Source organism: Rhinoderma darwinii, chromosome 2 (genome assembly GCF_050947455.1).
Source record: "Rhinoderma darwinii isolate aRhiDar2 chromosome 2, aRhiDar2.hap1, whole genome shotgun sequence".
NCBI classification, from domain to species: domain Eukaryota; kingdom Metazoa; phylum Chordata; class Amphibia; order Anura; family Rhinodermatidae; genus Rhinoderma; species Rhinoderma darwinii.
The window spans coordinates 351,080,807-351,103,224 of NC_134688.1; the positions used below are offsets into that span (position 1 = coordinate 351,080,807).

The following is a 22,418-nucleotide window of genomic DNA, read 5'->3' on the forward strand; positions in this document are numbered from 1 at the left end:
GCCAGACACCAGGTAACGGTCCTTACGGATCACAAGAATCTGGTTTTCCTAGAATCGGCCCGGAGGCTTAATCCTAGACAAGCTCGGTGGGCACTATTCTTTACCAGATTTAATTTCTTGGTTACCTATAGGGCTGGGTCCAAGAATATTAAGGCTGACGCTCTGTCACGTAGTTTCATGGCCAATCCTCCTTCCGAGAAGGATCCCGCTTGTATTTTACCCCCTGGTATAATCGTCTCTGCCACGGATTCTGATTTAGCTTCTGATATCGCGGCTGATCAGGGTGCAGCTCCCGGGAACGTCCCTGGGGACAAACTGTTTGTTCCCCTGCAATACCGGCTGAGGGTACTCAGGGAAAACCATGACTCCGCTCTATCCGGTCATCCTGGCATCTTGGGCACCAAACACCTCATTACCAGAAACTATTGGTGGCCTGGGTTGCCTAAAGATGTTAGGGCTTACGTCGCCGCTTGTGAGGTTTGCGCTAGGTCCAAAACCCCTAGGTCCCGACCTGCGGGCCTACTACGTTCCTTGCCCATTCCCCAGAGACCTTGGACCCATATCTCCATGGATTTTATCACCGATTTGCCTCCATCTCAGGGCAAGTCGGTGGTGTGGGTGGTAGTCGACCGCTTCAGCAAGATGTGCCACTTTGTGCCCCTTAAGAAGCTACCTAACGCCAAGACGTTAGCTTCTTTGTTTGTGAAACACATCCTGCGTCTCCATGGGGCCCCAGTCAATATCGTTTCTGACAGAGGGGTACAATTTGTTTCCTTATTTTGGAGAGATTTTTGTAAAAAGTTGGAGATTGATCTGTCCTTCTCCTCCGCCTTCCATCCCGAAACCAATGGCCAAACGGAAAGGACCAACCAATCCCTGGAACAATATTTAAGGTGTTTCATCTCTGACTGTCAATTCGATTGGGTCTCATTCCTTCCCCTTGCTGAATTTTCCCTGAATAACCGGGTCAGTAACTCGTCAGGGGTCTCCCCGTTTTTCTGTAATTTCGGGTTTAACCCTAGGTTCTCCTCCGTCTCCCCTGGTTGTTCCAATAATCCTGAGGTAGAGGAGGTTCATCGGGAACTGTGCACTGTCTGGGCCCAGGTTCAGAAGAACCTAGAGGCGTCCCAGAGCGCACAAAAGATTCAGGCGGATAGTAGACGTTCTGCTAACCCCCGGTTTGTCGTCAGGGATTTGGTCTGGTTGTCGTCCAGGAACTTGCGCCTTAAGGTCCCGTCCAGGAAGTTTGCTCCCCGATTTATTGGACCTTATAAGATCATTGAAGTCCTCAACCCTGTATCCTTCCGTCTGGAGCTCCCCCCATCCTTTCGCATACATGACGTCTTCCATGCCTCCCTCCTTAAACGCTGCTCCCCGTCCTGGTCCCCCTCGAGGATACCTCCTGTTCCCGTTCTCACCCCTGAGGGGGTGGAATTCGAGGTGGCCAAGATTATGGACAGTAGGATGGTCCAGGGCTCCCTCCAGTACCTGGTCCATTGGAGAGGATACGGGCCGGAGGAGAGGACTTGGGTACCTGCCCGTGATGTTCACGCTGGGGTATTGATCAGGAGGTTCCACCTCCTCTTCCCCACTAAACCGGGTCCCCTTAGTAAGGGTCCGGTGGCCCCTCATAAAAGGGGGAGTACTGTTAGGGATCTGCCAGGTACTTCATCTAGCTACACTCCTGGGATTAATCAATCCACACCTGAGGCCAGACCTGTTCGACTGACACCTTCTCCCACCAACCAGGGTGGCAGGCTCAGGAGTGGGAGAGCCTATCGCGGCCTGGTCTCTCGGAGTTAGCTCCGCCCCCTGCCCTTTATTACCTGCCCTGTGCTCTCCCTCAGTGCTTGTAATTCTTTTGGATTCCTGGCCCCACTGCTGCTTGCTCCAGCCTGCTTCTGCCGTGCTTCTGCCTTGCTGCAGTTCTGCTTGACCTGCTTGCTTGCCCTGGCTTGCTTCTGTCTCCGTGTCCGCTCGGGTGTACTCACTTCGTCCTGGTCCTGACTGTTCGTTCGCCGCCCCGTTCCCTCGTGGCGTCCCGTGGCTACTGCCCCTTCCCTTGCGTGTTCCCTGTTTGTCTTCCTGTGCACTTAGCCAGCGTAGGGACCGCCGCCCAGTTGTACCTCGTCGCCTAGGGCGGGTCGTTGCAAGTAGGCAGGGACAGGGCGGTGGGTAGATTAGGGCTCACTTTCCCTTCACCTCCTTCCTGCCATTACAACAACAGTGGTGGATGATCACAGATTCCTTTCCATGGTGAAGAAAAACCCCTTCACGACATTTACCTAAATAAAGAACACTCAACTGGAAATAGGTGTATCAGTATCTAAGTCTATCATAGAGTGAAGACTTCATGAGAGCAAATACAGAGGGTTCACCACAAGGTGCAAACCATTAATCACCTCAAAAATAGAAATGCCAGATTAGACTTTACCAAACAAATCTGAAGAAGCCAGCCCAGTTCTGGAACAGCAATCTTTGGACAGATAGAACTAAGATCAACCTGTACCAGAATGATGGGAGGAAGAAAGTATGGAGAAGGCTTGGAACAGCACATGATCCAAAGCACACCACATCCTCTGTAGAACATGGTGGGGGCAATGTGATGGCATGGGCATGCATGGCTGCTAAAGGTACTGGGTCACTAGTGTTTATTGATAATGTGACTGAAGACAGAAGCAGCCGGATGAATTCTGAAGTGTTCAGGGATATACTTTCTGCTCAATTCAACCAAATGCAGCAAGGTTGATTGGACGTCGCTTCACAGTACAGATGGACAATGACCCAAAACATACAGTGAAAGCAACCCAGGAGTTTTTTTTTTTTTGTAAATTTTTTATTTATTTAAATTTTTTGAGACATATTAAGGAAGGGAGAGGGATAGGGGTACAGAAAGGAATGGATGGGGAACAGGGGTAAAATAATAAGCCAATAACAAGAAAAGGAAAACATAACAATTAACGGTTATCTCTGCTGTATTATTTTCGAAATCAGAAAGCTACATATATACTCTCCACAAAAGTTCACATGTACTTCAGGTTATGCAAATTTGGTTAATGTTACCAATTTAGTTTTGGTTTGGAAGTTTGCAATGTGAGCTAACCCATTATGTTATTCAAAACATCTGTGTTCTGAGTATCTATCCATCTATTCCAAGTCCTGTGATATTTCTCTAGATTTTGTTCAATAGCCCATTTAGTCTTTTCGAATGACTGTACCGAACAGACCTCGGCAATCCATTCCGAGGTGGATGGCGTGTCTATCTCCTTCCAATGTCTGGCAATTATAAGTTTCGCTGCGTTTAGAAGATGGGGAATTAAGGAGTTGTGGTTTATGATCCGGTATGACATGTCCAGATTCAGGATTACTAATTCTAATGTCAAAGTGATATTGATATCTTCAACAGTATTTATGATTGATTCTATTTTCTCCCAGAATGGCTTGATTAGATCACAGTTAAACCAGATGTGTGACAGATTCCCTGTTTCTTTTTTGCAACGCCAGCATATTGGGCTTTGGTTGGGATCTATTCTATTCAGAAGCTCTGGTGTTTTGTACCAACGTGCTATTATTTTATAATTTTGCTCTTGTATTTTTGTAGAACTGGAAGTGGACTGCGAGTTTTTTAATATTCGGTCTGTCTGTTCCTTAGTGAACTTTTTACCCAATTCTCTTTCCCATTTTGTTATGAATGAGGGTATTTCCGATTTAGCAATGAGATGTTGATAAATTTTTGAGACTGCCTTTTGGGGAACCATCTTAGAGGAGTAAAAGTTAGTGATCACATTAACTGAACTTGTATGTAGAATATCCGGCAAAAAGGTCTTAACTGAGTCGGCTATTATATTGAATGTCTGCTCATCTAACTTAATGTTAGGAAATGCAATTTCCATTTCACCCATTGTAATCAGTTTCTTGTTTAAAATAAATTTACTTGCTGAGAGTAACGCTTCTTTCTCATTCGTGGATAATTTCTTCTTAATTTTTTTGAGTTTATTCGGTATCAGATAATAGATTGGTGTGTGAATACTTATATTACGTACAAAATGGTGTTTTTTGTTCAGTTTGTGCCATGTTCTGATAGTTTGGTTAGTTAAAGGATTGAGTATATCAGAATATTTGAATCTATTATAAGGTGTTGACCATATGATATCTTCAACTCTATTTTTAAGTAAACTCAGCTCGAGATCGACCCAGAGTTTGCGTTTCGTAGGGCTTTGCCACTCCATATATCTGCATAGGTGAACAGCATTTTTGTAGTTTTCTATGTCTGGTAGGCCAATTCCACCTGCATTTTTGTGTTTTATGAGCGTTGAATATTTAATTCTACATCCTTTAGCTTGCCATATAAATTTTGTTATTATCTTTTTCAGTTTATTGAAAAATGTCACGGGGATGTCAATTGGTAACACTTGTAGTAGATAAAGTATTTTTGGTAATATTACCATTTTTATAATGTTATTTCTTCCGAACCACGAGATTGGTAATGTATTCCATTTCTCCAAATCCGCTTCTATTTTAGTCAGCAGTGGCTTGTAATTTAAGTCAAAGAGATCTTTATAGGAATTATTTATCTTTGTACCCAGGTATGTAATGTGAGAACAGTCGTTTTTAAAGGGGAAGTTCTTAGTCATTTCCTTCCACTTTTTGGGGTCTATGTTTACATTTAATAATTCTGATTTTGTTGTATTAACTTTGAAGTTAGAAGCCTCTCCAAATATTTTGAACTCTTGTAATAGGGCTTTAATCGATTTTCTTGGGTTGGATAAGATGATTAACATATCGTCTGCAAATGCGGCAGTCTTGTGTTCTACCCTATTACACATAAGTCCAGTGATCTCCTTGTTTTCCCTAATCTTTTGGGCTAAAACTTCCATGGTCATTATAAATAACAATGGAGACAATGGACATCCTTGTCTTGTGCCGTTCTTTATTTCTATTTGGGGTGAGAATTCTCCGTTTATTTTGAGTTTCGCGGATGGGTTTTTGTACAAAGCCATAATTTTGTCTATAAATGTAGATGGAAGGCCAAATTTTTGTAGTGTCAATTTTAGAAACCACCAGTCTACTCTATCAAATGCCTTTTCGGCATCAGTAGTCAGCAGAGCGATAGGAACGTTTTTACTCTTGGCTATTTGAATCACGTTCAGAATCCTAACCGTGTTATCTTTAGCTTCCCTACCTGGTGTAAAGCCCACTTGTTCTAGGTTAATTATGTTTGGTAGAAATTGTTTCATTCTATTTGCGATTATTTTTGCAAAAAGTTTGATATCATTATTTATCAGAGAGATGGGCCTGTAACTACCGCAGAGGGTGGGATCTTTCCCTTCTTTGGGTATTAGGGTAATGTGAGCAGTCAGTGACTCTTTACAGAATGGGTTATTAAGATCTATGGTGTTAAAATATTGTGTCAGAAAGGGGGATAAAGTGTCTCTAAATATTTTATAGTATGCCATAGAGTACCCGTCCGGACCTGGGCTTTTACCTTTAGGGCTATCATTTATGGCGTTCTCTATTTCTTGTTTTGTGAAAGGAGAGGTTAGTATTTGACTTTGTGTCTCTGAGATGTGAGGGAGGTTTATATTGTCGAGTAGTTTATTTATTAGATCCGTTTTTTGGATCAGTGTTTGGTCTTGGTTTTTTAAGTGGTATAGTTCTGAGTAGAAGCCACAGAATTCCCTGGATATATCTTCTGTTGTGTGCAGTAGTTTGTTTCTTTTATCTTTTATTTTAGGTATAAATGTATTTGAATGTTCTTTTCTGATTACATTGGCTAGTCTCTTTCCACATTTATCTGCTGCCATGTACCTTTTGAACTTCGCGAAATAGAAGTTTTTTTCGGTATTATAGTTCAGTAGCTCCTTCAGTTCTGCACGCAGTTTGAATAGATCCTTTTCTGATTTTATACATAATGATTTTTTATGTTTTAATTCCAATACTTTTATTTTTTCTAAAATGTTTGTGATTTGTTTGTTTCTTTCTTTTTTTTTCCTAGCGCCTAGTTCAATCAGAAAGCCTCTAATTACGGCTTTATGAGCTTCCCAGATATTCGAGTTACATATGTTGTCTGGACAGTTGTCTAGGAAATAGTCTTTTATACGTGAGAGTATGTATGCTTTGTCTTCTTTGTTGGTGAGCAAGCTGTCGTTTAATTTCCAATTAAAATAGTTGCCTTTTTGTTTTTGGGTGAAAGAAAGGAGTAACAAGAGTGGCGCATGGTCCGACTGTGTGATAGAACCATATTTTACTTGTGTTATCGTGCTGATAAGAGAGTGAGGTACAAATAGGTAATCTATTCTAGAATATTTTTTGTGGACCGCCGAGTAAAATGAATAATCTCGGCTAGAAGGATTTTTAATTCTCCATGCGTCTACCAAGTGCGCTTCAACCAGTAGTTTTTTTATATATTTAAGTTTTTTATATGAAATTGATGAACTGTTATTAGAAGTGTCTATTGAGGGTTGGAGTGGAATATTAAAGTCGCCTCCTAGAATCAGTTCACCTTCCTTGAATTGTTCCAATTTTTGCATCAATTGTTTGATGAACTTCTCTTGGTTATTATTAGGCACGTATAGGTTTGCTAATGTGAATATTTTACCCTGTATATACCCCTTCAAAAGAACAAATCTTCCTTCAGTATCCAGTAACATATCTTTACAGGTGAATGGAACTTTTTTATTAATGATGATGGCGACACCCTTTGATCTTTTAAGGGGTGTTGAAGAATTGTACCATTTCGTGAAGATTTTATTTTTTGTTAATGGGGTATAGTTTTTTTTGAAGTGGGTTTCTTGTAGAAATGCTATGTCTATTTTCTCCTTTTCTAAGAATTGGAGTATTTGCAGTCTTTTACTAGGGACATTGATGCCTTTAACATTGTACGTAGCTATTTTAAGGTCAGCCATTATTTAAATAGTACATATAGTTTGTTATGATAGTAAAATTCAGCAGAGACAGAACAGAAGTAACAATAACAAAAATTAAACACATCTTAAACAATTGGATGTGTTTTAGGTAGGGTGAACGTATGATTGTTGGTATATTTGTATATATCCAACGCAAATATGCTGCCGGTGGAGATCTATTGGAAACCATTCCAATCTCAACCGGGGTTTATAGCATAAATCAAATTTCCCGGGGGGGGGTGGTATCTAAACCTGAAAAGGTTTGCATAGCCAGAGAGAACATTTACATCTTAGAACCAAATTCTTCCAGCAAGTCTAACGAATTATAATAAACATACAGATATAACAATATCAATTAAATTTCGCAAAAGGATATTTGAAGTCATTTTCTATCTTCTTCATCTTTTCTGAGTTTTCCCAGCTTCCAGGTCGGTCTTTTTCATCTTCTTTGTTTTCTTTGGGGTAGTTGTTTCCCAGTTATCCTGTTTTGGGAGTTGTGGGAAATTGAATTCGTCTTCTGGGCGAGTCCAGTCTGGTATTTGTAGATGAGAGAGGTCTAATTTATTGAGAACAAATTCCAAGTCTTCTGGTGTTTTGATGGTCAGTGTTTTATTTTGGAGAGATATAGCAAGGCCAAAGGGGAACATCCACCTGTATAGAATGTTTCTCTCTCTTAGTGTTTTGGTTAGGGGTTGTAATTGCCGTCTTAGGTCCAAAGTCAGTTTGGAGAGGTCTTGGAATATGACAATTTCGCATTCCTCGTATTCTATTTTCCTCGCATATCTTGCTTTGTGTAATATTTCCTCTTTCAATCTGAAGCTTTGTAAGCAACAAAGAATGTCTCTTGGTTTGTCCGGTCCAACCGATCTGGGTCTAAAAACCCTGTGAGCTCTTTCCAGACCTACTTCGGTATTTCCTTCTTTCCCCAGAAGTTCGTTGAATATATGTGTGAGTACATTGGTGATTTCTTTGTCTGCGACTGTTTCAGGGACGCCTCTTATTCTTAGATTATTTCTTCTGGACCTATTTTCAAGGTCGTCTATTTGTAACCTTTGTAGGTATGATTCTTTTTGTTTGTCAATGAGTATTTCAGACATTCTTTCGGCATGTGAGATGACTTGGGTACAAGTGTCCTCCAGTGATTGTATCCTGGTAAAGGCTTGTTTGACGTCGTTCCTCATTTCCGATATTTCCTCTTTTACTGTCTGGGTGAATTCTTTGAATAGTCCCCTTATGCAGTCTGTTGTAGGTAGTGCTTTTATATATTCTTTGAGGTCAGCTGCGTCATGTGTCGTTGGTTGATCTTCATCACTGTCTGACCAGCTTGAAATGGTGAAATTATCTTTAGTTTTAGCTTTCCTTTCCGATCTAGCGCTGTGATTTTCCTCGAAGGTCAGCTTTTTACTGGTGATTTCCATCTCTTGTCCTTTTTTGGGTGTTTTACCAGTCCTGGCTTGTTCTTCATTTGGACCTTTCATGGGTTTCCCCATTGCGATCTGTATTCCCCTTATTCAACTTGCTGGGAGAAGGTATTGTGAGATTAGGGCATTCCAGGAGTCATACAGCAACGCATGACCTGGGTTTCTTTTAGGTAAAGTCCTTCGGAGCTGTCGTTTATTAGGTTCTAAATGTTGTTTTGTGCAATTAGAATGTATTTTAATTCAAATCCTGAGTGCAGTATTACTCTGGCATCCAGATGTTCGGTTTATGTAGATAGTCGGTCGAGCGGGGGAGGAGCCTTGCTATTTCTTGTTATTTAAGGTTATAGATCTATGTATGAATGTTCATATTCAGGCGCATTCAGATACTGCTAGGCCTTTATGTTTATGCAAGGGGTATTTTGTTCCTGTTGGATAGCATTCACTTTGCTCTTATATTGAGCTGAGTCCTTTGTTTCAGGAGGGTAGGCACTTCCTATCCAACTGCCTGTTTTTTTTCTTTTGTTTTTTTTTTGTTTTTTTTTTCCTCCCCCACTCTCTTTGCTCCCTCTTACTCAGCAAATCTAGTCCCCGGCTTCAACGGCGCCGCTAGGCCGCAACCGCAAATGTCGTCGCCCTATCTTCTGACTCACCGGTACTGGGTCCTGCGGGTCAGCGGCGCTGTTTAGTGTCTCTTGTGGAGCAGATGCGGCTGGTGGCACGCTTCCTCTCCTGTTCCTCTGTTCCGGAACTGGGTCGGCCTGAAATCTAGGCCGCGGCCTCAAAGGCGGCGCAAGGCCGCGATGGCAAAAGTCCGCTCACCGGATCCCAATCTCCCGGCTCTGAGTCTCACGGGTCGGCGGCCCCGGCGAGTGTTATATACTGTGTGGGGGCGAATGTTTAATCAGGGGATATGGGCTATTTGCTCCCGAATCCCTGGAGCCCCGACAAAGCGCGTCCTCTCTCAACCCAGGAGTTTTTTAAGGCAAAGAAGTGGAATATTCTACAATGGCCAAGTCAATCACCAGATCTCAACCCGAACGAGCATGCACTTCAATTTCTTAAGACAAAACTTAAGGCAGAAAGACCCACAAAAAAGCAACAACTGAAGACCGCTGCAGTAAACACATGGCAAAGCATCACAAAGGAGGAAACCCAGCGTTTGGTGATGTCCATGGGTTCCAGACTTCAGGCAGTCATTGCCTGCAAAGGATTCTCTACAAAAAATATATTTTATTTATGGTAATGTTAATTTGTCCAATTACTTTTGAGCCCTTGAAATGAGGAGGCTGTGTAGAAAAATGGTTGCAATTCCTAAACGTTTCACAGGATATTTTTGTTCAACTCCTTGAATTAAACTTGAAAGTCTACACTTCAATTGCATCTCAGTTGTTTCATTTCAAATCAAATGTGGTCAAATTCTGGACCTAACTGTATACTAGTCCTTCTCAATGAATTAGTTCACACGCTTAATAAAAAACATCTGAAAATACAGAGCTGTATTCAGAGAAGACAGCCTCTGATTTTCAGGCGTTTTTAAAGCTGAAAATGAAGCTTCTTTTAATTTGGAGCTTCTTTTTAGGCGTTTTTTATAGTGTTCAATGGAAAATCAGCTCCAAAAAACGCCTCAAGATGTGACATGCACTTCTTTTTACGGAGCGTCTTTTTACGCTCTGTTTTTTAAAACAGCGGCGTAAAAAGATGCCCTATATGAACTAAATTCTGTTTTTCCCATTGATTTCAATGGGCAGATGTTTGTAGGCATTCAGCTTCAGTTTTTTCAGGCATTTTTCTAGGCGTAAATGCCCCAAAATACACCTGAAAATACTGCGTGTGAACATACCCTCAAAGTTAATTTATTTCAGTCATTCAATTTAAAAAGTGAAACTCATATATGATATAGATTCATTACACACAGAGTGATCTATTTACAGCATTTTTTTCTTTTAATGTTGATGATTATGGTAACAGTTAATGAAAACCCAAAATTTTGTATCTCAGAAATTTAGAATATTAAACAAGCCCAATTTCAAAAATTATTTTTTAATACCGAAATGTAGGCCTACTGAAAATTATGTATAAAAGTATGTATATGCCCCCAATACTTGATTGGGGCTTATTTTTCATGAATTACTGCATCAATGCGGCGTGGCATGGAGGCGATCAGCCTGTGGCACTGCTGAGGTATTATGGAAGCCCAGGTTGCTTTGATAGCGGCCTACAGCTCATCTTCATTGTTGGGTCTAGTGTCTCTCATCTTCCGCTTGACAATACCCTATAGATTCTCTATGGGGTTTAGGTCAGGCGAGTTTGTTGGCCAATCAAGCACAATGATACTGCGGTTATAAAACCAGGTATTGGTACTTTTGGCAGTGTGGGCAGGTACCAAGTCCTGCTGGAAAATGAAATCAGCATCTCCATAAAGCTTGTCAGCAGAGGGAAGCATGAAGTGCTCGAAAATTTCCTGCTAGACGGCTGCGCTGACTCTGGACTTAACATAACATAGTGGACCAACACCAGCAGATGACATGGCTCCCCAAACCATCACTGACTGTGGAAACTTCACACTGGACTGCAAGCAACTTGGATTGACGCCGCTCCACTCTTCCTCCAGACTCTGGGAAATTGATTTCCCAATGGAATGCAAAATTTACTCTCATCTGAAAACACGACTTTGGACTACTGAGCAGCAGACCAGTCCTTTTAAAGGCTTAGGAAACCTTTGCAGGTGTTTTGTGTTGTTAGCGGATTAGAGTGTGACACCATGAGTCTACAATCTTCAACTTTTACCCAATATTCCAATTTTCGGAGAAACTCAATTTTCTTACTTACTTAGTTATAAAATATTTTAGCAGCACAGAAGAAGGGGAAGTGATTTGGAAAACATTGGGGCCTGCTGAAGGATGGACCCTAGGAATCGAATCCTCTAGTGGACCCAAAGTAACCCAGTCCGACACTGAGTACATGGGTGTACCTGGCTGCCACTGGTTTCTGCCAGTTTTGATCTGATGGCACTGCTGGACATCTTCCGAATTCGAAGGGAAGTAAGCACAATGTAAAATTTTTCTGCCAATTTTAATGCACCATTACAATAGTAATTGTATCATAGTTAAAATAATGAAACATACAATTTGGCATGTACTACCATTTGGCCATCTTTCCAGTTGATCCAATAGTGTTATTTTGTTGTAATGTCTCTCAACTGAATGAACTTGTTAGAATTTAATTCAAAGATTTAAGAAAAAAATGTGTTACTTCAAGCCCCTGCAGCTTCTGACACTTCTCCTGACATGTTTGTTTTAGGAAAAACTTGCATTTCCCATAAAATAACAATTCTTCAGAATCTTTTCCTAGAATTCTACGTTGTACTATTCCTCGGTTATTCCTCCTAGAGATTTCTGAATAAATTGACAACTTGGTGTCACCAGTTGGGGGGTGTCCCTACATAAACTGACACTGTCCAGTCAGTGCTGACAGAGTGAGACTATGTAGGGATACACCTCTTTGACCAGGGGAATGGTAACACCCAGTTGTCATCTTATTTATACATTTCTGGAAGGAAAAACAGAGAAAACGCAGAGTTCTAAGAAAATATGTTCCAGAATTATTATTACATGAGGAAATACAAGTATTTACTAAAATAAACATGTCAGAAGAAGCGAAGGGTCATTTTTAACAGCCATGAGCTCCCCTAAAAAGCTGACTGGGGATCTGAACATAAAGATAATTGACAAAGAAGGAGAAGACGTTTAGGTTTGCAATTTGTACTGTTAATAGAAACTGTTGGGGGAAAAAAAAGCAAGATTGGGAAGACCAAGAAGAATCTCAGATAGAACCAACTGAAGACTAATTAGGTTTGCAAAGCAAAATCTCCACATCACTGGTAGGAAAGTTTGACACCCGCAGGAGTAGTGGTGCACCAGTCCACCACGCAGAATCACTTGCATTGACAGTCATGAAAACCTTACCTGACATCTGTTTAGAAAAGACAACATCTTAAGTATGCCAAACTTTGGGCCATTTTGGAGTCAAGTGCTTTGGTCCATTCAAACAAATATCTAACTCTTTGGCATTAATCATAAAAGGTATGTTTGGAATACAGTAGGAGAAACATTTCAAGAAAGAACACCAAGCCAATTGTTAAGCATGAGTGGTGCTATTATGATATGAAGGTTGTGTGGTAGCCAGTGGCACTGGAAATATTGTGCAGATGAAAAAAGCTTGTATATTATGAGACAATGATCCAAAACAGGCTTCAAAATCAACCTTCAAGAAACATGGAATTGCCTTCACAGTCCCCAGACTTGAATATTACTTAAAATCTGTGGGCATATCTACATATGCAAGGCAATCAAAGAATATTTCTGAACTAAAAAGAAGTGTGGGAAAAAATCCTAAAGTAAGAGTACAAAGACTGCTAACTGGCTGCAGGAAATGTTAAAGTTGTTACGATGTATTGACAGATAGGATGCCCAAACTTTTCCAGATGCAAAATTTTATTTTTTTAATTTATGGTAAACTGGACAAAAAAAATATATTGCATAAGCATTTACAGAATAATTATATATCTGTTCCTGCTGTTGTCTGTCTTGTGTTCACTTCTTTTCACAAATCAGAGTATGCCATTTGACAATCACTGCCCAAGCTTTTGCTTAACACTGTATATATAGTATGTAATAGATTATTTTAATGTATGCAACATTTTACCTCTACTATTTCTAGAAGCTCCGTCTTGTCAATGCAGCCGTTTCCGTCTCTGTCATACACCTTGAAAGTCCATTTCAGCTTGTGCTCAAGTTTTCCCCGTAAAACTAGATTAAGAGCAGCCACATATTCCAGGAAATCTATGGTGTTATCCTATAAGTGATAAAAATATCAGATGATTAACATACAACACTGATATATATTTTATATGTTTCATTAGTAGACATGTCCACTACTGTCAAGTGAAGAGTCGAATAGGGGTTATTGAAGTGTTGCAAAAGTATACACAATCAGGGGCGTAGCTAAAGGCTCATGGGCCCCAATGCAAAAGTTCTTATTGGGCCCCCCCCTGCAAACTTCACATGGCCGATGGTCCGCAGCTTTCAGCTGCATCGCTGGGTCTCCTAAGTGGCCCAACAATGCAGCACTATCAGCCAGGGGCGTCACTAAGGATTTAAAACATCAGGGGAAATAGCCCCAATACATATGTGTCCACCCAAAAAAAATGTGTGTGTGTGTATAGGAGACAGCATATCTATAGCACTACGACCCTATCAACTATGGATAGAATTAGATACAGTGGCCCAGCAGACAGTATCACACATGATAGGATTAGAGATAGGGCTCAGCAGACAGTATCACACATGATGGGATTAGATACAGTAGTTCAGCAGACAGTATCACACATGATAGGATTAGGTACAGTGGCTCAGCAGACAGTATCACACATGATTGGATTAGATATACGGCCCAGCTCGCTGACATTGCGGCTCCAGCCCTGGACCCAGGAAAGGTAAGAATAATAATTGTTTTGCTTCTTTATGTTACTAATTATTTTTGTGTTTGTGTTTTTTTACAAGTTCGGTTGTTGGACTACTTCGGATTCGAGGACGACTTCAATGACATCGTTTTTTTATTCTCAATAAAATGGTTTATGGGGGTTGTGTTTTTTTATTTTAATAAAATATTTTTTCTATGTCCTTGTATTTTTTTAAACTTTATTATTACCGCCTTAGTAATTGCCGCTGGCGGATTGACAACCTCCATTACTAAGGCAAGGCTTAATGTTAGCAGATGCAGAGGCTAACACTAACCCCCATTATTACCCAGTACCCACCGCCACCAGGGGTACTGGGAAGAGCTGGGTACGAACCAGTACCCGACCATCTGTACTGACGGTCAGGCACCGGGGCGGCCGCAGGCTGGTAGTATCAGGCTGGGGAAGGCCAAAAACAGTGGCCCTTCCCACCCTGGTAATGCTGCCTGTTGCTGCTGTGTTGTATCTGGCTGGTTATGAAAATTGGGGGGGACCCCACATCGTTCTTTCCAATCAATCCCCCCCCCCCCCATTTTTCATAACCAGCCATATAGAACATAGCAGCAGCAGGCAGCATTACCAGGATGGGAAGAGCCGCTGTTTCTGGCCTTTCCCATGCTGTTAATACCAACCTGCGGCCACCCGGTTGCCCAACCATCACTACAGATGGTCAAGTACTGGATCGTACCTGGCTCTTCACTATGTCCCACTATGGGACTTTATATGTGATCATTTGATCGCTTATATAATCCACTGCAATACTTCTGAAATGCAGTGTATAATGCCTCCAAGTGTACGACCTAATTCAGACGTGCGTATTATACGTCCGTGTGTTGTCCGTTAAAAAATGGACAGCACACAGACCTATGCAATTCAATGGGGCAATTCACATGTCCGTGGTTTTTCGCACAGTGTGTGTCGTGAAACTCACTGCATGTACTATTTTGCTCCATTTTTGCAGACCACTTCGCCCATTGAAGTCAATGGGTGCATGAAAAACACAAACAGCACATGGACCACATCTGTTTTTCATGTACAAGTTGCTAAAGAAATGATAAAAAAAAACAAGAAAACTGATGCCACATGGAAAGCACATTGATACCACACAGAACGGAGATGCATGAAATACGCTCCTTTTTTTTGCGGACACAAAACGGACATGCTCCTCTGAATAAGGCCTAAAACTGACAGGTATTCTATTAGGCGCTGCCTTTGGCATACTCTGAAGGAAGACCTTGGGGGGGCTTTGTTAGGCCTTTAGCTGCCATAGAAAACATAGGGGATGCCAAGGGTGTGTGAGAGGGAGGAGGCTCTAAAATCACCTAGATGCTGCGGTCAATATTGACCACGGCATCTAAAGGGGTTAAACGGCGGGATTGAAGGTAACTTCCGTTAGAGCAGGCAGCCTGACACTTGCTCTAGCCAGCATGGGCTACCCGTGCTGGGTTTATGACACGTCGTGAAAATGCAGCGCTGTGGCATTTCTACACTTAATGAGCGCCCTGAAAAGGCGTATGGGTGGTCATTAAAGGGTTAATAATCAGGTCTGACCCCCTCAGCGACTTGTGAGCTACCCCAAGATGGTGTTGGCTCCGTAGATGAGGCCACGTCATATGCGACAAGAGCTAGCTGTTTTAAACAGCTGACACATGCCTGCAATGACTAGAATCGGAGATAACTCCGACCCCGCTGCTTAACTCCTCCAATAGCGACTGCGGCATCTGAGCAGTTACAGAGAAGGAGGGGGCTCCCTCTGTCCCCTTATCCCCCTTGCGACAAAATCGTCTAGTGTCGATTAGTTGCCATGGCAGCCATGGGGCCTTTTTTAAGGAGCTTCCATGGTAGCCAGAGGCCATCAGGGTCCTATAAGGGAGCACAGAAGGCAATACACTGAAATACAACAATACAAAAGTATTGCAGTGTATTGCATGGTAAAGTCCCCTTGGAGAATTAAAAAGAAAAAAAGTTAAGAAAATGTTTGATAAACTTTTACAAATATATATATTGAAAAAAACAACTAAAATCAAAATTTCTATTTTTTTTTCCATATTTCACAAACAAATATGTAAGCAATAAAAAAGTAAACATAATTGGTATAATTGTGTCCGTAAAACTCAGAAATATGAAAATATACGTTATTTAACCTGATGGGGGAACACTGTAGGAATTTTTTTTTCTCCCAATACAACCAATGTTGTTTCTGAGTCACCTCGCTTCCCCAAAAAAAAGGTAATAAAAAATATAAAAATAAAATAAAAAGTGATCAAAAAGTCGCATGTACCGTAAAATGGTACCAAAAGAAACTACAGCTTGCCCCGCAAAAAACAAGCCCTTACACCACTCTATCGACATATAAATAAAAAAATGATGGGCCTCAGAATATGGCGACACAAAACTATTTTTTTTTTTTTTTACTTTGTAAAAGTACCAACAGATAAAAAACTATATATATATATATATATATATATATATATATATATATATATATGTAACTGTATAAATTTGGTATTGCCATGATCGTATCGACCCGCAGAATAAATATAGCATGGCATTTTTACTGCATAACGGAAGCCACAAAACCTATGGCCGAATCGTTGTTGTTTTTTTTTAAATTTTTCCCCTTTTAAAGGTTTAAAAAAAAAAAAAAATTAAAGGTTTTTTTAATTCTTTCTCTTAAAATATTTTTTAAAAGTTTCTCAGTAAATTATAAGATAGATGAAATTGTGTTATTACAAACTACAACTTGTCCCACAAAAAACAAGCCCTCATATGGCTATGTCGACGGAAGTTATGGCTCTTGGAAGGAGACGATGAAAAATGGGGTAAATAGGGGTTAATAATAAATTAACACGATGTGCATTTTAACCCTGATTCTGGGGCTTCAGGACCAAACGTTTTCTTTTGGTTTTTATGAGCAATAACTTTATTATTTTCCTGGTAACATAGCTCTGTGATGTCTTGTTTTTTTCGCGGGACTAGTTGAAGCTTTTATAGGGACCATATAATTTGCTAGATTTATGGTGAATGCAAATTGTTGATTATTTTTTATAAAAAACAATTGGAAGGGGGATGAAAAAAAGCAATGCCACCACATTTTTTATTCCTTCATTTTCTTACGCTGTTTACCGTGAGGTATAAGTAACATGTTAATTTTAGTTGTTACGATTACGGCAATACCAAATTTGCATCGTTTTTTCTGTTTTAGTACTATTGCACAATAAAAGCATGTTTTATGGAAAAAATTCAAGCTTTATTTCACCGCATTCCGAGAGTCCTAACTTTTATTTTTTAATAGACATAACTGCATGAGGGCTTGTTTTTTGGCCATTTTGGAGTACATATAATTTATTAATTAACTTAGAATAGGAGAAAAAAGCAAATCCCCAATTTTTTTTTCTTTTTTACGCCATGCGTGTTACGATATAATGAATATGTTATCTTTATTCTATGGGTTGTTCCAATTGCGGCAAAACTATAACTACCTGTTAGGGATCTGCCAGGTACTTCATCTAGGTATACTCCTGGGATTAATCAATCCACACCTGAGGTCAGACCTGTTCGACTGACACCATCTCCCACCAACCAGGGTGGCAGGCTCAGGAGTGGGAGAGCCTATCGCGGCCTGGTCTGTCGGAGTTAGCTCCGCCCCCTGTCCTTTATTACCTGCCCTGTTCTCCCCCTCAGTGCTTGTAATTCTTTTGGATTCCTGGCCCCACTGCTGCTTGCTCCAGCCTGCTTCTGCCGTGCTTCTGCCTTGCTGCAGTTCTGCTTGACCTGCTTTGCTTTGCCCCTGGCTTGCTTCTGTCTCCGTGCCCGCTCGGGTGTACTCACTTCGTCCTGGTCCTGACTGTTCGTTCGCCGCTCCGTTTCCTCGTGGCGTTCCGTGGCTACTGCCCCTTCCCTTGCGTGTTCCCTGTTTGTTTTCCCGAGCACTTAGACAGCGTAGGGACCGCCGCCCAGTTGTACCTCGTCGCCTAGGGCGGGTCGTTGCAAGTAGGCAGGGACAGGGCGGTGGGTAGATTAGGGCTCACTTTCCCTTCACCTCCTTCCTGCCATTACAACAACAGTGGTGGATGATCACAGATTCCTTTCCATGGTGAAGAAAAACCCCTTCACGACATTTACCTAAATAAAGAACACTCAACTGGAAATAGGTGTATCAGTATCTAAGTCTATCATAGAGTGAAGACTTCATGAGAGCAAATCCTGCCATTACATAATTACAAGCCCTTACCTAGTCTACCATTTCTCCTACGCTGACGCTATCATGGACCCCCTTGAGACCCTGACCCAGCAGATGCAGGGCCTCTCCCTACAGGTCCAGGCCCTGGCCCAAAGGGTCAATCAGGGTGACGCTGCTTTAGTAGTACCCCTCACCTCACCTCTAGAACCCGACCTCAAGTTACCTGACCGGTTCTCAGGGGACCGTAAGACGTTTCTCTCCTTCCGGGAGAGTTGCAGACTGTATTTCCGCCTAAAGCCCCACTCAGGTTCCGAGAACCAGCGGGTGGGTATCATCATATCCCGACTCCAGGAAGGGCCCCAAGAGTGGGCCTTCTCCTTGGCTCCTGACGCCCCTGAACTTTCCTCTGTTGATCGTTTTTTCTCTGCCCTCGGACTCATTTACGACGAGACTGACAGGACTGCTTTAGCCGAGAGTCAGCTGGTGACCTTACGTCAGGGTAGGAGACCGGTTGAGGAATACTGTTCTGATTTTAGGAAGTGGTGCGTAGCTTCTCAGTGGAACGATCCGGCCCTAAGGTGCCAGTTTAGGTTAGGATTATCTGACGCCCTGAAGGATCTGCTGGTTAGCTACCCCTCGTCTGACTCCCTTGACCAGGTTATGGCCCTAGCAGTACGACTTGACCGACGTCTCAGGGAACGTCAGCTAGAACGCTTCAGTGTGCTCCCCTCTGACTTTTCTGCGATCCCCCCCGAGGTCCCGTCTCCTCGCCCCTCTACGGAGGACTCGGAGGTACCTATGCAACTCGGGGCCTCCATGTCCCCTCGACAACGTAGGGAGTTTCGCAGAATGAATGGTCTCTGCTTCTACTGTGGGGACGACAAGCATCTACTGAACACCTGTCCCAGGCGCAAGAATAAGAAGCCGGAAAACTTCCGCGCCTAAGTGATCATCGGGGAGGTCACTTGGGCGCACAGGTATTTCCCGTTAATGTGAAACGCAATAAAATTTTGCTTCCCTTTCAGGTCTCGTTTGCTGGCCGGTCTGCCACGGGCAGTGCTTTCGTGGATTCTGGCTCATCTGCTAATATCATGTCTGTGGAATTTGCTATGTCTCTAAAGATGCCTTGTATTGATTTACCTTATCCTATCCCTGTAGTAGGAATCGACTCAACTCCACTTGCTAATGGTTATTTTACTCAGCATACTCCTGTTTTTGAACTCCTGGTTGGCTCCATGCATTTGGAGCAGTGCTCTGTACTGGTGATGCAGGGATTATCGTCTGATCTGGTATTAGGTCTTCCCTGGTTGCAGTTGCATAATCCCACGTTTGATTGGAATACTGGGGATCTCACCAAATGGGGTAATGAATGTCTTATGTCATGTCTTTCTGTTAACTCTATTTCTCCCCGGGAGGAGGTAAACACGCTTCCTGAGTTTGTTCAGGACTTCGCCGATGTGTTTTCTAAGGAGGCCTCCGAGGTGTTGCCCCCCCATAGAGATTACGATTGCGCTATCGATTTGGTGCCTGGTGCCAAGCTTCCTAAGGGTAGGATATTTAATCTTTCATGTCCTGAACGTGAAGCTATGAGGGTGTATATCCAAGAATGCATGGCCAATGGTTTCATTCGCCCCTCGACTTCTCCTGTAGGTGCTGGCTTCTTCTTCGTGGGGAAGAAGGATGGTGGTCTTAGGCCGTGCATTGATTATCGTAACCTGAATAAGGTCACCGTAAGGAACCAGTACCCACTTCCTTTGATTCCGGATCTTTTTAATCAGGTTCAGGGCGCCCAATGGTTTTCTAAGTTCGATCTACGGGGGGCATATAACCTTATCCGCATCAAAGAGGGGGATGAGTGGAAAACTGCGTTCAACACACCCGAGGGTCATTTCGAATACCTGGTCATGCCCTTTGGGTTGTGTAATGCCCCTGCTGTCTTCCAGAATTTTATTAATGAAATCCTGAGAGAGTACCTGGGTAATTTTCTTGTTGTGTACCTTGATGACATACTGGTGTTTTCCAAGGACTGGTCCTCCCACGTGGAGCATGTCAGGAAGGTGCTCCAGGTCCTTCGGGAGAATAATCTGTTTGCTAAGACTGAAAAATGTGTCTTTGGGGTACAGGAGATACCATTTTTAGGGCAAATCCTCACTCCTCATGAATTCCGCATGGACCCTGCCAAGGTTCAGGCTGTGGCGGAATGGGTCCAACCTGCCTCCCTTAAGGCGTTACAGTGTTTTTTAGGGTTCGCCAACTATTACAGGAGATTTATTGCCAACTTCTCGGTCGTCGCTAAGCCTCTTACGGACCTTACCCGCAAGGGTGCTGATGTCCTCCATTGGCCCCCTGAGGCCGTCCAGGCCTTTGAGACTCTCAAGAAGTGCTTTATCTCGGCCCCCGTGCTGATTCAGCCCAACCAAGAGGAGCCATTTATTGTGGAGGTTGACGCTTCCGAGGTGGGAGTGGGGGCCGTCTTGTCCCAGGGTACCAGCTCCCTCACCCATCTCCGCCCATGTGCTTACTTCTCTAGGAAGTTTTCGCCCACGGAGAGTAACTATGATATTGGCAACCGCGAACTTCTAGCCATTAAATGGGCTTTTGAGGAGTGGCGGCACTTCCTGGAGGGGGCCAGACACCAGGTAACGGTCCTTACGGATCACAAGAATCTGGTTTTCCTAGAATCGGCCCGGAGGCTTAATCCTAGACAAGCTCGGTGGGCACTATTCTTTACCAGATTTAATTTCTTGGTTACCTATAGGGCTGGGTCCAAGAATATTAAGGCTGATGCTCTGTCACGTAGTTTCATGGCCAATCCTCCTTCCGAGAAGGATCCTGCTTGTATTTTACCCCCTGGTATAATCGTCTCTGCCACGGATTCTGATTTAGCTTCTGATATCGCGGCTGATCAGGGTGCAGCTCCCGGGAACGTCCCTGGGGACAAACTGTTTGTTCCCCTGCAATACCGGCTGAGGGTACTCAGGGAAAACCATGACTCCGCTCTATCTGGTCATCCTGGCATCTTGGGCACCAAACACCTCATTACCAGAAACTATTGGTGGCCTGGGTTGCCTAAAGACGTTAGGGCTTACGTCGCCGCTTGTGAGGTTTGCGCTAGGTCCAAAACCCCTAGGTCCCGACCTGCGGGCCTACTACGTTCCTTGCCCATTCCCCAGAGACCTTGGACCCATATCTCCATGGATTTTATCACCGATTTGCCTCCATCTCAGGGCAAGTCGGTGGTGTGGGTGGTAGTCGACCGCTTCAGCAAGATGTGCCACTTTGTGCCCCTTAAGAAGCTACCTAACGCCAAGACGTTAGCTTCTTTGTTTGTGAAACACATCCTGCGTCTCCATGGGGCCCCAGTCAATATCGTTTCTGACAGAGGGGTACAATTTGTTTCCTTATTTTGGAGAGCTTTTTGTAAAAAGTTGGAGATTGATCTGTCCTTCTCCTCCGCCTTCCATCCCGAAACTAATGGCCAAACGGAAAGGACCAACCAATCCCTGGAACAATATTTAAGGTGTTTCATCTCTGACTGTCAATTCGATTGGGTCTCATTCCTTCCCCTTGCTGAATTTTCCCTGAATAACCGGGTCAGTAACTCGTCAGGGGTCTCCCCGTTTTTCTGTAATTTCGGGTTTAACCCAAGGTTCTCCTCCGTCTCCCCTGGTTGTTCCAATAATCCTGAGGTAGAGGATGTTCATCGGGAACTGTGCACTGTCTGGGCCCAGGTTCAGAAGAACCTAGAGGCGTCCCAGAGCGCACAAAAGATTCAGGCGGATAGTAGACGTTCTGCTAACCCCCGGTTTGTCGTCGGGGATTTGGTCTGGTTGTCGTCCAGGAACTTGCGCCTTAAGGTCCCGTCCAGGAAGTTTGCTCCCCGATTTATTGGACCTTATAAGATCATTGAAGTCCTCAACCCTGTTTCCTTCCGTCTGGAGCTCCCCCCATCCTTTCGCATACATGACGTCTTCCATGCCTCCCTCCTTAAACGCTGCTCCCCGTCCTGGTCCCCCTCGAGGATACCTCCTGTTCCCGTTCTCACCCCTGAGGGGGTGGAATTCGAGGTGGCCAAGATTATGGACAGTAGGATGGTCCAGGGCTCCCTCCAGTACCTGGTCCATTGGAGAGGATACGGGCCGGAGGAGAGGACTTGGGTACCTGCCCGTGATGTTCACGCTGGGGTATTGATCAGGAGGTTCCACCTTCTCTTCCCCACTAAACCGGGTCCCCTTAGTAAGGGTCCGGTGGCCCCTCATAAAAGGGGGAGTACTGTTAGGGATCTGCCAGGTACTTCATCTAGGTATACTCCTGGGATTAATCAATCCACACCTGAGGTCAGACCTGTTCGACTGACACCATCTCCCACCAACCAGGGTGGCAGGCTCAGG

General features: G+C 43.1%; 1 protein-coding gene across 1 annotated transcript in view; it reads right to left on the reverse strand.

Moving 5' to 3' along the window:
• GUCA1B (guanylate cyclase activator 1B) overlaps nucleotides 1–22,418 on the reverse strand; it is a 54,318-nt gene that overhangs the window by 17,847 nt on the left and 14,053 nt on the right. Inside the window, exon 2 of the mRNA XM_075850695.1 lies at nucleotides 13,031–13,180. Within this exon, the coding sequence (XP_075706810.1) occupies nucleotides 13,031–13,180 (150 nt within the window). The remainder of the gene's footprint in view (nucleotides 1–13,030; nucleotides 13,181–22,418) is intronic.